Here is a 17,012-nt window from a genome sequence, read left to right on the forward strand (position 1 = left end):
TATATATATATATATTGTTATGGTTGTGGAAATTCGCAAACCACCATTCAGGTCCCATAGGTGAGATGTCTCTGTAAGTACATGTGTAGTTAGCCCCAAACCCGTTGTTTAGAGGGAATAAATGTGATTCATTCGGTCTGCGACGCTTTGAGATAGCCGTTTTTCTGTTCTATCTTTATTTTGAACCAACCGCCATCACACAACAACCACCAACCACAACGCCGCTTCACAACAACAACAACGCCAACAGCCACGACCTTTACCTTCACAACTCGCTCCCACATCATCGCATCATGCCATTCCCAAACGCACCATGACCATCAAACCACCACCATAAACCCTCTACCACCCTCACCTCCCTCCTTCTCCCGCCATTCCGCACCACCTGTGAGCACCGAGCGTTGGGCTGTCCTGGGCTCGTACAAGATACGCGCCGAGCCGCGAGTGCAAAATGCGGCCTTTCCGAGGAGAATTCGGATCAGGAATGCTACACGCCCACTTCTGATCCGTCCAATCAGCAAGCGCGGGGCGGCTTGGCCCCGCCTCCAGGCGCGTCTGTGTGGAATCGAGATATGCAAATTCTAGGATCAGGGGAGATTCACGCCCCTTTTCCTCCGTCCAATGGGCGAGCGTGGCTCCACCCCCGAGCTCATCCTGATCCGGAAATTTGCATATGGTTTCTCCTGCCGGCCTATAAAACGCCGAGCAGAAAAGCAGAGTAGAGTGGCAGAAAAGCGAAGAGAGTTTTGGGGCAGAGAGAAAGAAGAGTTATTGCGCAAGAGTTGTTGTTGCGAGGCAGTCAAGTCGGGTTGGAGCGTGGAGTGGAGTCGGGAGGCGAGGGCGTCCAGGTGGTTTTCTGCAATCGGCTGAGGAGAATTGGGGGAAGAGTCCAAGGAGCTCGGGTCCGAGGCAAGGAAGACGGCGGTCGGCGACGAGGTCGCGGTGGAATCGCTCGTCACGGGACCCAAGCAAGCCAGCTATACTCCTTCCCAGAGCATCAACAATTCCCCCTTTCCCCCGCGCTGAGATAGTGCGAAAAGGGGCCCCGTTCCCACCCCACTCCAAGCGGTGCCAACGAAACCTGCGAAGGAGCACGAAGTCGGGGCACCGGCGCACTGCCACATTTGCGGCTAATCACGAAGACGCGGGTAGAACCCCCCCCCCCCCGGTCTCGCGGGCCTGGCCGCTCCTCCAGGTCCCGCGCACACATTGGCCTAGGGGCCCGTCTGCCCCCTTGCCTATGAGGGTGGCTTTTTTTTCCTTTGCTTTTGAGTAAATGTGTGTCGGTGCCGTCTGTGAAGTAAAACTGTTTTAGTGTTGCCGTGTGCTCGCGTCGTCGGTAGTATCTCTGCGTCATTGTTTCTTTTGTAGCATTTGATATATGTGCATTCTGTTTGGCTGTATATGTGTGCTCTCCGTGTGCCGCGGAATAAATGTGCATCATGTTGAACTGTTTTCCCGTTTCACTTCATCTTTTCTTTAATTGAATCTCCATCTTGCTTCACGGAACGGGTTCGTCGTGGGCTTCATACGCCCGATAATTAATCGGAACCATCGAGGCCGACGATAACACCGCTCGGTTATCCCGATAGTACGGAACGGATCGCTTAAGCGGCCCGTGTCCGGAGTCGACCTGCGGCGAGGTGCGATCGCCCGGTCTACCATGCGCGTGGGTACTTAGGTAGGTCGAGTTTGGTGAACAACCCTATCCCACGCGGGTGGCCGATTGGCACGATCGTAGTGAGGCCGAAAGGCCCACCCGTGACTGGCTCCCAGCGTTAGTCCGAGAGGGTCACGACAGAATTGTCCGTCCGGTGGGCGACGTGCCACGATTCGAGTCACGTGGCCGTTCGTACGCCGGCGGACGCGAATTCGCAACAATATATATATATATATATATATATATATATATATATATATATATATATACATATATATATGTATATATATGTATATATATATGTATATATATATGTATATATGTATACACACATATACATATATATACTATACATGTTTTTATGTATGTATGTATATATATATATATATATATATACATATATATATACATATATATATGTATATATATGTATATATATATGTATATATATATGTATATATGTATACACACATATACATATATATACTATACATGTTTTTATGTATGTATGTATATATATATATATATATATATATATATATATATATATATATATATATATATATATATATATATATATATATATATATATATATATATATATATATACAAACAGTGGGGAGAACAAGTATTTGATACACTGCCGATTTTGCAGGTTTTCCCACTTACAAAGCACGTAGAGGTCTGTAATTTTTATCATAGGTACACTTCAACTGTGAAAGACGGAATCTAAAACAAAAATTCTGAAAATCACATTGTATGATTTTTAAATAATTAATTTGCATTTTATTGCATGAAATAAGTATTTGATACATCAGAAAAACAGAACTTAATATTTGGTACAGAAACCTTTATTTGCAATTACAGAGATCAGACGTTTCCTGTAGTTCTTATCCAGGTTTGCACAGACTGCAGCAGGGATTTTGGCCCACTCCTCTATACAGATCTTCTCCAGATCCTTCAGGTTTCGGGGCTGTCACTGGGCAACACAGACTTTCAGCTCCCTCCAAAGATTTTCTATTGAGTTCAGGTCTGGAGACTGGCGAGGCCACTCCAGGACCTTGAGATACTTCTTACGGAGCCACTCCTTAGTTGCCCTGGCTGTGTGTTTCGGGTCGTTGTCATGCTGGAAGACCCAGCCACACCCCATCTTCAATGCTCTTGTTGAGGGAAGGAGGTTGTTGGCCAAGATCTCGCAATACATGGCCCCATCCATCCTCCCCTCAATACGGTGCAGTCGTCCTGTCCCCTTTGCAGAAAAGCATCCCCAAAGAATGATGTTTCCACCTCCATGCTTCACGGTTGGGATGGTGTTCTTGGGGTTGTACTCATCCTTCTTCCTCCTCCAAACATGGCGAGTGGACTTTAAAACAAAAAGCTCTATTTTGGTCTCATCAGACCACATGACCTTCTCCCATTCCTCCTCTGGATCATCCAGATGGTCATTGGCAAACTTCAGACGGGCCTGGACATGCGCTGGCTTGAGCAGAGGGACCTTGCGTGCGCTGCAGAATTTAATCCATGATGGCGTAGTGTGTTACTTATGGTTTTCTTTGATACTGTGGTCTCAGCTCTCTTCAGGTCATTGACCAGGTCCTGCCGTGTAGTTCTGAGCTGATCTATCACCTTTCTCGTGAACATTGAGGCTCCATAAGGTGAGGTCTTGCATGGAGCCCCAGACCGAGGGAGATTGACTGTTATCTTGAACTTCTACCATTTTCTAATAATTGCGCCAACAGTTGTTGCCTTCTCACCAAGCTCCTTGCCTATTGTCCTGTAGCCCATCCCAGCCTTGTGCAAGTCTACAATTTTGTCCCTGATGTCCTTAGACAACTCTCTGGTCTTGCCCATTGTGGAGAGGTTGGAGTCTGATTGATTGAGTGTGGACAGCTGTCTTTTTTGCAGATAACGAGTTCAAACAGGTGCAGTTAATACAGGTAATGAGTGGAGAATGGGAGGGCTTCTTAAAGACAAAACTAACAGGTCTGTGAGAGCCGGAATTCTTACTGGTTGGTGGGTGATCAAATACTTATTTCATGCAATAAAATGCAAATTAATTATACAAAAATCATACAATGTGATTTTCAGGATTTTTGTTTTAGATTCCGTCTTTCACAGTTGAAGTGTACCGATGATAAAAATTACAGATCTCTACGTGCTTTGTAAGTGGGAAAACCTGCAAAATCGACAGTGTATCAAATACTTGTTCTCCCCACTGTAAATGTATATACATATATGTATACATATGTATATGTATACATATGTATATGTATACATATGTATATGTATATATATATATATATATATATATATATATATATACATGTATACATGTATACATATGTATGTATATATATATATATATATATATATATATATATATATATATATATATATATATATATATATACATACATAAAAACATATATGTGTATATACAAACATAAAAACATATATATATATATTTTTTTACATACATAAAAACATGTATATATATATATGTGCATAGATACATATATGTGTATACCTTCTTCTTCTTTCAGCTGCTTCCGTCAGGGGTCGCCACAGCGGATCATCCGTATGATCCGCATTGTGATTTGGCTTAGTTTTTATGCCGGATATGCCGGATGCCCTTCCTGACGCAACCCTGGTCACCCCTTACGACACAAGGATATACTACACCTATTCTAACCTGGGCATACACCGGGCCCAGTACACTGGTATTCACTTCGCCGACCTCGGAAGGATGACAGGCTGAGTCAACCTCCTGGTGTGTATTAATTCAAGCGGCCAACGGGGCTTGAACTCAGGACCTTTTGGATCCCAAGCCGCTACCCTAACCACTACGCCAACACCAGGCTATATATGTATATGTATGTCTATATGTCTATATATATATATATATATATATATATATATATATATATATATATATATATATATATATATATATATATATATATATATATATATATATATATATATATATATATATATATATATATATATATACACATACATACATATACACACACACACACACACACACACACACACATACATATTCATGTCTCCAATCCACTCTAAATTCTACCCTAAATTTACCTATGTCATGTTACCAGGCCCCACAGAGGACTGCTCATACCCCATGAGGCCGGTCTATCTAACGCTGAACCCTTCCCCTAACTTGTGCTCCTTTGCCCCCGCCGAGGATATTCGCTACATCCCGGCTGGGGATCGCCCACTTGTGGCGAGGCTTTGCCAGCCTTGCATCGCCAGGGAGGCGGTTCACAACTCGCTCGTCCCCTTCGTTTGGCCGATACATACGAGCGTAATGTCGCCCCATTAATTGCACCACATACTCTCTTTCGGGCCATCCCCCATGTGAGCCACCGTGCGCTACTCGCATATCCATGTCTCCAATCCACTCTAAATTCTACCCTAAATTTACCCCTCTCATGTTACCGGGCCCAACAGAGGACTGCTCATACCCCCATGAGGCCGGTCTATCTAACGCTAAACCTTCCCCTAACTTGTGCTCCTTTGCCCCACCGAGGATATTCGCCTGAGATCCAATTAAGAGATATCTATTTATAGATACAGTATATATATATTTATATATATATATATATATATATATATATATATATATATATGTATATTTTATATATATGTTCATACAGATATACACACACACACACACACACACACACACACACACACACACACACACACACACACACACACACACACACACACACACACACACACACACACACACACACACACACATATATAGGGTGAGTCAAAAGTTGCGCCCGATTTCTGTGTTTTTTCGGCTGTCAGATTTTTTTCTGGGAAGTCATGTTGTTAATAATTGTCTTTCAGATTATTAATTTTCGTAATTTATTTATTTTTGATTTTGTTTTGCAGGTTATTGCTGCGAGTTTGGATAGTTACTGAATTTCCACCAAATTGAGCTTAATGGCACAATTAAGACACAATTGTGTCTACTGGGCTGCGAATAACCCAAGAGTGACAGTTGAGAAGGAGGTAAATTTACCTGGAGTGACAGTTTGGGCAGCCATATCTCCATTAGGGATAATTTGACCCTTTTTCTTTGAGGGATCTGTCACTGCAGAAATTTACCTGGATATGCTGCAAACCTTCTTTTGGCCCAGGGTACAAGATCAGGACTGTTATTTCCAGCATGATGGAGCTCCACCTCATTATGGACGTTATGTTCATCAGTGGCTTGATGAAAACTGTCCCAGAAAGTGGATCGGCCGCCGCAGTCCGATCGAGTGGCCGGCACACTCCCCAGACCTTAAACCTCCAGATTTCTTTCTTTGGGGGCTCATGAAAGACCTTGTTTATCGTGAAAAGGCTCGTACCATTCAGGAATTGAAGGCCCAAATCACTGCAAAGTTTGAGGAAATTGATATCGAACTCTGCAGACGTGTGTGCCGCTCTGTGCCTGCTCGGCTGCAATTGTGCATCGATCACGAAGGAGGGCACTTTGAAAATTGCAAGTAGAACAGCTTGGTACAGTTCCGTAATAATTTTTTTCTTGAATATATTGTTAGATAAACGTCATTCATTTATTTCTACGTTCTTGTACACTGTAATGCAAATGGCAAATAAACAATCAACTGACAGAAATCGGGCGCTACTTCTGTCTCACCCTGTGTGTACATATATATATATATATATATATATATATATATATATATATATATATATATATATATATATATATATATTTATTTATTTATATATATTGTTACGGCTGTGGAAATTTGCAATACACCAGAAAGGTCCTCAGGTTAGATATATCGATAAGTTCATGTGTAGTTAGTCCACACCCGTTATTTAGAGGGAATATGTGTGATTCATCCGGGCTGCGACGCTTTGAGTTAGCCATTTTTCTTTCTCTATCGTTATTTTGGACCATTAAGCTGCCAACAACTCAAACACCACCACCTTCGCCTCTTTACCTCCACAACTCCATCCCGCAAACATCGCTTCACCGCCATTCCCAAACGACGCCCGCCAACAACCAAACCACCACAGCAAACCCCCCACCACCTTCGCCTTTCTCTTTCCACAACCATCAACCACACCACCGGTCAACACCGAATGTCGTGCTGTCCAGGGCCCGTTCGGTGATTCTTGCCGAACGCTTCGAGCCGCGAGTACAAATGGACTCCTTTTCGGAAGGAATTCGGATCAGGAGAGGCTCACGCCCCTTTTTGCCCGACCAATGGCTGAACGTCGGGTTGCGTGGCCCCGCCTCCAAGCGCGTTTTGATCCACGAATTAGCATACACGCTCCTCCTCCGGTCTATAAAGACGCGAGCACAAAGCGACTCGCGTGTGTCGAGTTGGGTCGTGTGTTGGGTTGTGCTGAGCAGCTGTGCGGTACTGTGCTGGCTGGGCTGGTCGAGTCAAGACGAAGGTCATCGTTGAGGTTGTTGCTGCGGGGATCGGATGGCGAAGGGGATGGAGCTCGGAGTTGAGGTCGAGGGACGAGTCGCGGCGTGAAGCAGGGATGCGGAAGAGGACTTGGGGGCGAGAGTTCGCCGGAATCGGTGCGGTCTCGAGACCTCGCTCGCGGGACGAAGCGTCCGCCATTCCCCTCTCCCGACCCCGAGCATCAACAATTCCCCCCCCCCATCCGCGCTGAGATGGCGCCGGTAACCCCATCCGTTCCCCAATCCAACCGTGGTGCCGACCAACACGTGCCTGTGCAACGCACGCCAAAGGAGCTCACCGACCATACCAGGGGCACGGAGTCAGGCGCGTTGCGCGAACATTGCGGCTAGCCCGCCATCGCGCCATGAGGGTGCGGGTAAGACCCCTTCAGTCTCGTGGACCTGGCCGATCACCCAGGTCCCACGTTCATTTGGGCCACGGACCTGTCTGCCTCATTGCCTGTGAGGGTGGCTTGTATTTTCTTTGCTTTTGGTGTAAATGTGTGTGTGTGGCGCCAGTCTATTAAGTAAACCCGTATAAGTGCTTGTACATTGCTTTATTCGGGAGTAACTCTGCGTATTGTTCTTGCTTTGACTGTGTACGTGCATTTTTGTATGATTGTAAAATACGTGCTTGTCTGCGTGCGAATTAAAAGTGCTTGTCAAACTGTTTCCCATTTCATTGCGTCCTTTCCTCTGGTTGAAATTTCTGTCTTGCATCACGTAAGGGATTGGTAGTGGGTTGAAACACCCGATCAGTAAAACTGAACCGTCGAGGTTGGCGATAACTCCGCTCGGTTATCCCTTCAGCACGAAACGAGCCGCTTAAGCGGTTCGTGTGTGAAGTCGGCCTGCGGCGTGGTACAACTCCTCTGTACGCTACCCGCACGGGTACTTAGGTATATCGACATTCGGCAATTCACCCTATTTCGCGCGGGTAGAATGCTGACTGGGTTGTGGTGAGGTTAAACCCCCACCCGTGACTGGCTCCTGGCGGTAGTTCCAGGAAGGTCACGACTGAATTGTCCGTTCCGGTGGGTGAGGCGTTGCGATTCTAGTTACGTGGCCGATCGCACACCAGGAGGGCGGAATTCGTAACAATATATATATATATATATATATATATATATATATATATATATATGTATATATATATATATTTATATATATATATATATACACATAGATATACATATACATATATATATATATATATATATACATATATATATATATATATATATATATATATATATATATATATATATATATACATATATATATATATATATATATATATATATATATATATATATATACATATATATATATATATACATATATATATATATATATATATATATATATATATATATATATATATATATATATATACATATATATATACATATATATATATATATATACATATATATATATATATATATATATACATATATACATATATATCCTGGTGTGTTGGCGCAGTGGTTCGGGCAGCGGCTTGGGATCCAAAAGGTCCTGAGTTCAAGCCCCGTTGGGCCACTGAATTAATACACCAGGGGGTTGACTCAGCCTGTCATCCTTCCGAGGTCGGCGAAATGAGTACTAGTATACTGGGCCGGTGTATACCCCGGTTAAAATAGGTGTACCATATCCCTGTGTCGTAAGATGCGACCAGGGTTGCGTCAGGAAGGGGATCCGGCGTAAAACATGTGCCAAATCTCTATGCGGATCAGACGCATGATCCGCTGTGGCGACCCCTAACGGGAGCAGCCGAAAGAAGAAGATATACATATATATATATATATATATATATATATATATATATATATATATATATATATATATATATATATATCTTCTCTCTTCTTCTTCTTTCGGCTGCTCAATATATATATATATATATATATATATATATATATATATATATATATATATATATATATATATATATATATATATATATATATATATATATATATATATATATATATATATATATATATATATTGTTACGAATTGGGAACATTTCGAAAGAAGATATACATATATATATATATATATATATATATATATATATATATATATATATATATATATATATATATCTTCTCTCTTCTTCTTCTTTCGGCTGCTCCCGTAAGGGGTCGCCACAGCGGATCATCCGTCTGATCCGCATAGAGATTTGGCACATGTTTTACGCCGGATCCCCTTACTGACGCAACCCTGGTCGCATCTTATGACACAGGGATATGGTACACCTATTTTAACCGGGGTATACACCGGCCCAGTATACTGGTATTCATTTCGCCGACCTCGGAAGGATGACAGGCTGAGTCAACCCCCTGGTGTATTAATTCAGTGGCCCAACGGGGCTTGAACTCAAGACCTTTTGGATCCCAAGCCGCTGCCCTAACCACTGCGCCAACACCAGGCTAAGTATATATACACACACACATATATATATATATATATATATATATATATATATATATATATATATATATATATATATATATATATATATATATATGTATATATACACACATACATAAAAACATGTATACATATATATTATTTTATACATATGGAGAACCAGAGGAGATTCAATAACACAAGCAAGCAACAGACTCTTCCTCTGATTCTGCCATACATGGATTTTTTTTTCGGTCCTATATAATATGCAGGTGTGGGGTAAGATCATGAGACAATGTCTGGTCATCCTTGAGACAGAATGGCACCAAAGCTGAAGTTTTGGGGTTTAGGGAAGAGATCACTCATTGCCTGATTGCCTTGGCCATTTGGCGGTCAGCTTGAATTCTTAGAGCTGGGGAACATTTACGATCTGTAGTTTGAGAAATATTCAAAGAAACATCTGGACATTACCTTCACATACATTCCATTTAAGCTCGAGACTCTTGCTTCAAGCCCGACTTTCAGATGCCAATATATAATTATTTATATATCAGAATCCCTGAAGATAAATAGAATAATAGATGATTCTATTCTACTGAATAAAGATTATTTGGAAGGCCAATTTGTTTTGGGGAAGAGGGGTGTTTTACTTGACAGACTGGTAACCTTCCAATACAGTAAAGAGATACAAGGTCGTTTAATCATAATTTTATATATATATATATATATATATATATATGTATATATATATATATATATATATATATATATATATATATATGTATATATATGCAAGCACATAGATGTAATAATCACTAGCATAACCCGCGCTGTGCGCGACATGTTGGGGTGGGTGTGTTTGAGAAAGGAACTGATGCAGAGTATCAGTAGTAATTTTACTTTAATGCAGTAAGTGGAATACGATTTCACTGTTTCAGAACCATTTTATTTACTTTTTGTGTACCATGCACCTCATATGGTCTTTGAGATAATGTAAGCCGAATATCACGTTACTCAAACGCAGAACAAAGTCGAAGATAGCGCGACACGAAACCACAAACTCAGAAATAATATATAAGATGTTGTATTCAAATACATTTCCCATAAAAGGGTTAAAATACATTGTGCTTAAAGTATAAACATTTACTTTTTCAAGTTAATGATCAATCAAGTTTAATTAGCAACATTTTATCCTTTCATCACCCTTTAACCCATTATGCTAATTTTGGACGAATTTGCATCCACACTAGTATATAAATGTGGTGGGGGGAAGGTTAGGATCCTGCCCGACCTTTCCTGATAGAAGTGTCTGGCTACACCTTTATTGCTTTCTCCTCTTGTATACAAAGACTAGATCAAATCAAAACATGCCTTGTATTAATATCGAAACATTTTGTTTTTTCGTGCAGGAGAGACCCACAAGGGTGAAGGCTCATGAGGGTAATGTGCTGTCCACCATTACAGGTGCCATTGCCACACCTTTGAGCCAGCCAAATGCCAGTCTTTCCCTTCATAAGGTGAGCTGGAATTTTGCACCTCAATATCTAGTATGTCATCTATCAATTTTTATTTTTCATAATTGTCATTCACACATTTATGATAGCTTAAACTTAGCACATTCTGCCATACACCAAGGTGGTATTGATGCACGGTCACCTGTAATGGGCATGTACAAACATTCCCATACAGCAAATGAGTAATCCTCCAAGGAAAGATAGTTTTGCAAACACACAGGTCTGGTTTTATGTGCAAAAGTTCATTTGAAAACTGCGCAATTACTTCCGTATGACGAGGTTGAATAATCTGACATTGTGCAACAGCTGTTACTCTCTCGAGGAGGAACAACCTGATAAAGTTAGTTTGTATTTAAATGAGGATTTATTTTCACATCCTTTTTTTTTATTATTATTTTTAGGATGCAGGTATCGTGCCCAATTGCCAAAAAGGCTGGTTTGTTTTGCACAATCTCCTTTCATGAGGTTCTTATTTTTAAAGGGACAAGTCTCAGTCGCTCCTCGAGTTTTAAATTCTTGGTTTGAGTGAAATGCCTCTTTAAAAGTAAATATGATCCTGAAAAACTTTATTGCCACTAAATCTCCTTGACAACATGTCTTTTGAAAGTCGAGCCGAATAAGCTGGATTACAAAGGGAAGAGGGACAACAAGAGATCAGCAGAGTAAAGGAGATTGAGCAGTCTTGCACATTAACTTGGATTTCATTCCATAAACTTTTGAAGTTTTCCAATGATTTAATTTTTATAAAGAGCTACAAGTCTCAGCTCTTTATATTTTGTAAACATCCTTCAACATGTTATGGTAATTTAGTTTATATTGAGCTGGCAGGATGGCTTAGATGCATGTGCACTTCCATTTGAGCAGGAGAATTTGGTTGTTGGACGATTTTGTGTTCCTCATTAATTGGACCTTTCAACTCCCCTCATGTAATGACCAAACTAGCCATCCGATTATGATCTCCCCATAATGAGATGCTTTGAAAAATGACCCGACTCAGAATGCCTTCTTTTAAAATAAAAATAAAGACCCGTGCGACTCGGGCTTGGCTTTCTGAGACTCGAATATACGGTACAGAGATTTATGAGTAACAACTGAGTGTTGTAAGTGTTGTGTTATTTTTCCCCCCCCCCCCATTTAGTAAAGATATCTTGAAAGCTAAAATCTTCAGACAAATGAGCTGCACAAAATTGTTTTTGAATCTCAACAAAAACAAACCTGCAAGCATCCATTTTGGCGTTGAGGATGACTTGTTAGATTAGGGACAGGGAGAGGACGCAGCAATATTGCAATGATGGGAACTGTAATCTGTATACTTTCATAGGCCGGCATTAGTATATTTTATTATAATTTTTATTTTTGGCATCCATTTATCTTCGTGACATGTTTCATGCTTTCAACTGGCTATGATGGTGCATTGCCACAGCTCCTGAGGCCTCCTTGAGGCCATTAAAGACCACACAGCATCCTTCGTGAAGAGTAGGCGATCCTTCGCGAAGACCATGGTTAAATTATAAACTCCTGACCGAACTATTGCTGGGGAAGGCAAGGGCAAGCCAACTAGTACAACCCTTTGCCAAAAAACTGCTTCGGCAGCACTTACCCTCTATAACAGAGCATGGAACATCAGAATCAGAAGCGTCTGTACACAAAAACAATTCACTATCAAAAACATACCCACATTATCTTAATGTGCTTACACACTCCCTTAAGTGTACATTCTTAAGGTGCTTTTTTTGCTTCATGTTATGTCTGTGCAGGTGCTTTACAATGCCAAGATGTGAGGGATGTGGAATGAACAACAGGAAGAGAAGAAGAACGAGAAGAAGGGTGTGAAAGGGTAAAGTTATAGGGCTTGGGTAAAACGTGGGTTGGGTTGGGTGCTTTATACATGAAAACTATGAAACATTTGAAGTTGCTAAAATGTCATGAATTATATGAATATTCATTTTATGTCTTTAATTTTCACAATCAGGGAAAAAAAAAACCAGCAGTGAATGGTAATGTGCTGTTCTATGGTGCTCAACATCCAAGCCTCAAATGAATGTTTGTGTAAGCTCAGTGCTGTGGTACATAAAGTACATATTGCCATGCATTACAATTACAATTCTTAAAGATTTTCAATAAACATGTTTTCTGCTTGAAAAACATTGCCACTGTCAACTTACAATTAGAAAAGCTACGTGACTCTCTCTTGTTTGCCCCATCGGTGAGAAATCAATTATTTATTTCTCATTGTAAACTCACTACAATAATTCCTCACTTTAGCGCTCAAGATGCATTCCTGGCGAAGAACGCAAAATGTGCCAAAAAGGGTCATTACACCATTGTTACATGGAGATGCGTTCCCGACAGCGTTATTTCTTATGCATTAGTGGTATATGAGGGCTTTTTGGGGGTTTCAGTAAGAGCGCTAATATTAATACAAATGGTAAACATTATTTTATAAATAAAAATAATTTTGTTGAACCAGAGGAAAGGGGCTTGGGTAAATTTTCGGGGGTGGGGGGGGGGCTTGGGTAAATGGCACACATCCACACCACGGCATGGCTCCACCCCCCCCCTCTTGTATATATGCAAGAAGAGGAAGAAACACTAGCCCTCCAATGTCTCACCAGTTTGAGGTGGGCTGTTCTCCATGGCCACCGCTGATTGGCAGTGAACATAGGTGACTCATAATTGGCCCTGATGCTTGGTGGCATTAACACCATCCATTGGCCGACACTATGGCCATGTGCGAAGGCCTCATGTAATTGGCTAACACCCTGCCGGTGCTGATATCAACGCCTTGAGGGGAAAGGAAGGGTCAACCCATAAAGGCGGAGAACCAAGTTATTCCCCCTCTCTCCTCTCTGGCAGCTCTTTTCTTCTCATCTCTGGGACCCTGTCAGTTTCTCTCATCTCTTCTGCAGCCTCCCTGTGGTGACAGGTACTGCATTCACCCCTCACCTGCTTGTCCATGCTTGGCTGGCACGGTGTGCATATATGTGTGTATAATTCACGGAATGGTGTGTGCGTGTGTGCGTGTGTCATGCTACTCCCTCAAACAGTTCTGGGCTGATTACATCCACGCTTGCTCCAGAGCAGTGGTTCCCAACCTGTGGTATGCGAGGGCCTTCCAGGTGGTTCGCGAACACTTTTGAGCTCAACCTTTAAAAAAAAAACCGCCACCGGTGTCCATTGCTTCATACACAGATTCGCCCTTAGCACTAAGGTACTCCCTCCGAATTTGTTATCATGCTTGAACCGATTAATCAAAATAGTAAATTTCGTCAAAACATCCGCCCTGAATACTCGGCTGTTCAAACTGCTCTGTGAAGATCTCTGCTCTGACCACACCTGTCTCCTCCACCACACAGAGGTTCGCTGGCTCTCCCGTGGGAATACGACGAGGCGTCTCTTTTAACTGAGGAATGAACTCATAGTATTCTTCACGGAGAAGAACACGATTTTCAAAAAGATCTGGAGGATGAGGAGTTTATCTCAAGGTTGGCCTACCTGTCGGACATTTTTGGGGTCTTCAACGACTTAAACCTGTCGTTCCAAGGGCCCAACTGCACTGTCTTAGACTTCATCTCGAATCTGGGAGCGTTTGTCCGGAAGTTGGACCTCTGGATCAAGAACCTGGAGAGCAAACGCTACGGAATGTTCGAACTCGTGACTACCCTTGAGAGCGAGCCCAATGATGAATTGTCCCAAGAAATCGTCCGTCACCTCTAACTGCTCAAGACTGAGTTGATGCATTACTTCCCAGACATTACATGTTGTGCCTACATCACCAATCCGTTTTCCGTTGAACCAGGCGATCTGCCTGTCGGGACCAGGGAACAAGAGGAGCTCATAGATATCCAGGCTGATGAGACAGCAAAGACGAAGCACAAGGAATGCTCTCCTATGAACTTCTGGGTGACCATGGCCTCCTCGTACCCGACACTAGCCCGTCACGCTGTTCCCCAGCTACTGATTTTCCCCTCTACGTGGGAGTGCGGTCAGGGGTTCTCAGCCATGATGACCATCAAGTCGAAGAGCCGGAACCGTCTTGCTGCGCCCGGGCATGATTTCCGATGTGCTGTGAGCAAAGATATGCCCTGCATCGACCAGCTGGTGGAGAAGAAACGGATGCAGCCCTCGCATTAAATTTTGTTCTTTGTTGACGGTTAGTTCATTTGTGTGTTCTACTTGTGAATAAATTGATATCTTATCGAATTGCGTTTTTCTGGAACTCGGTGGTACGCGGCGACGGTATGGGACCTCCAAGTGGTACTCGATCAGAAAAAGGTTGGGAACCACTGCTCCAGAGGATCAGCATGACCCCAATTAATGTACCATATAGAGGTGTTTTTATCTGAGTGTGGGGGTTGGGGGGGGAGGGGGGACACATTCTCTATGTAAATCTCTATCATGTAGCAACACCTCCAGATAGTTAAGGGTATTATTACAAGGCTTCACCATTTACAGCACAGTATTCCTGTCCCCACATTTTCCAGTGCAGTGAGGTGTTTTGAATTATAAGCATTGGGTATGTTTTTGCGTCATGCACGTAACCCCAGTTGTTGTTGTTTTTTTTGCCTACACCACCAGTTGCTTATACACCACCCAAATAAAGTTATGCTTCAGAAGAAGGTGTTGCATGCTTGGAACAAAATCGCCCATTAGGCGGGTACCCAACTCGTATCGTTAAAGCTTGAAATAGTAGTTAGCATTTGCGCAGACTTATGGTGTACTTTAAAGTTTCTGCCAAAAGCAATGTTTCTTTTGATATTGATAATTTTGTAGTCGCAGAGCAGAACTGAACTTGTTGCCAACTTAGAACAGCGTTTTCCAGTTAGCTACGACGTCATCAAAAATGGTGAAAAGGCTGCCTTGGTAAATGCAACCAATATCCCCTTACTGAATGTGGTTCGAGATCTTGTTTTTGTAAAACATCATGTATTAAATAGCATATCTTCTGATGAAAAAACCGGGCGTAGTGGTGTGCGCCTGTAATCCGGCTACTCGGAGGCTTGGGTTGGAGGATCGCTTGAGGACGGGAGCTCTGCGCTGGGCCGTGCTATGAGAGGGTGTAAAGCAACCCAGAATCATGGCGAAACCCAATCCTTATCCCTGTGTTGGAAGAGGTGACCAGGGTTGTGTCAGGAAGGGCATCCGGCGTAAAACCTGTGCCAAATCAGTATGCGGATCATAACGGATGATCCGCTGTGGCGAATCCTAATGGGAGCGACCTTAAATCTTCTGATTTAAAAAAAAACAAAAAAAAAACATCTCGTTTTACCTTTTTTGTAACATGTTATTATGACATCAATTTCTTCTCTTTCCAAAATTGTCCAGTGAGACGAGCGGTTGAAGCGAGGGCATGCTGCAGTGCGACACGATCAGTCCAGAACAAAATGTCATCTTCAAGCAGTGACGGTATCCGTATCATTTGCAATGAAGCCAAATCCTCCGATAAGCTTTCCGTCGCAAGTGCGAAATCAAACGAGAACATAAAATCCTATTGCCATGAATGCTTTCTACTCGGGAGGCACATGATAGACATCGATAAAAGAGTTGAAGATATCATTTTTGATGATTCAACAGTTTTGAAATACCATGGAAAATGTTACCGAGTAATTTGTTAGCAGAAACATTTAAAAAGTGCTCAGAAGAAATATGTTGAAGAGAAAAGCATTTGGTGAGGATGTGTGTGTCTTTTGTCAAAAATGTATGGTGGACAAGGTCCTGGTGAATCTGGTGCTGGCTCAGTGGTTGGGGTAGCGGCTTGGGATCTAAGGATCCTGAGTTCAAGCCCCGTTGGCCGCTGAATTAAGACACACCAGGGGGTTGACTCAGCCTGTCATCCTTCTAAGGTCGGCAAATTGAGTACCAGCTTGCTGGGATATTTGAGCCATTCGAGGTCAGAAAATCATCTATGGCAGCGGGTAGATGAGGCACGAATTAGCGACTGCTAATA

The 17,012-nt window shown here is 42.3% G+C and overlaps 1 protein-coding gene across 5 annotated transcripts in view; it reads left to right on the forward strand.

Annotated features, from left to right (window-relative positions):
* Window positions 1–13,210, forward strand: part of LOC147014840 (prestin-like) — a 108,486-nt gene extending 95,276 nt beyond the window's left edge. For all 5 annotated transcript variants that reach the window (XR_015050922.1, XM_085853213.1, XM_085853212.1 and 2 more), the window contains 2 exons: window positions 10,961–11,068; window positions 12,823–13,210. Coding sequence is in view for 4 of the 5 variants with exons in the window: in XM_085853213.1 (XP_085709339.1) it covers window positions 10,961–11,068; window positions 12,823–12,846 (132 nt within the window). In the remaining variant the exon portion in view is untranslated. The remainder of the gene's footprint in view (window positions 1–10,960; window positions 11,069–12,822) is intronic.
* Window positions 13,211–17,012: the final 3,802 nt, after the last annotated feature.

This window comes from Eptatretus burgeri, chromosome 13, assembly GCF_056783735.1.
Source record: "Eptatretus burgeri isolate ZD-2024b chromosome 13, Ebu_testis_v1, whole genome shotgun sequence".
Lineage (NCBI taxonomy): Eukaryota > Metazoa > Chordata > Myxini > Myxiniformes > Myxinidae > Eptatretus > Eptatretus burgeri.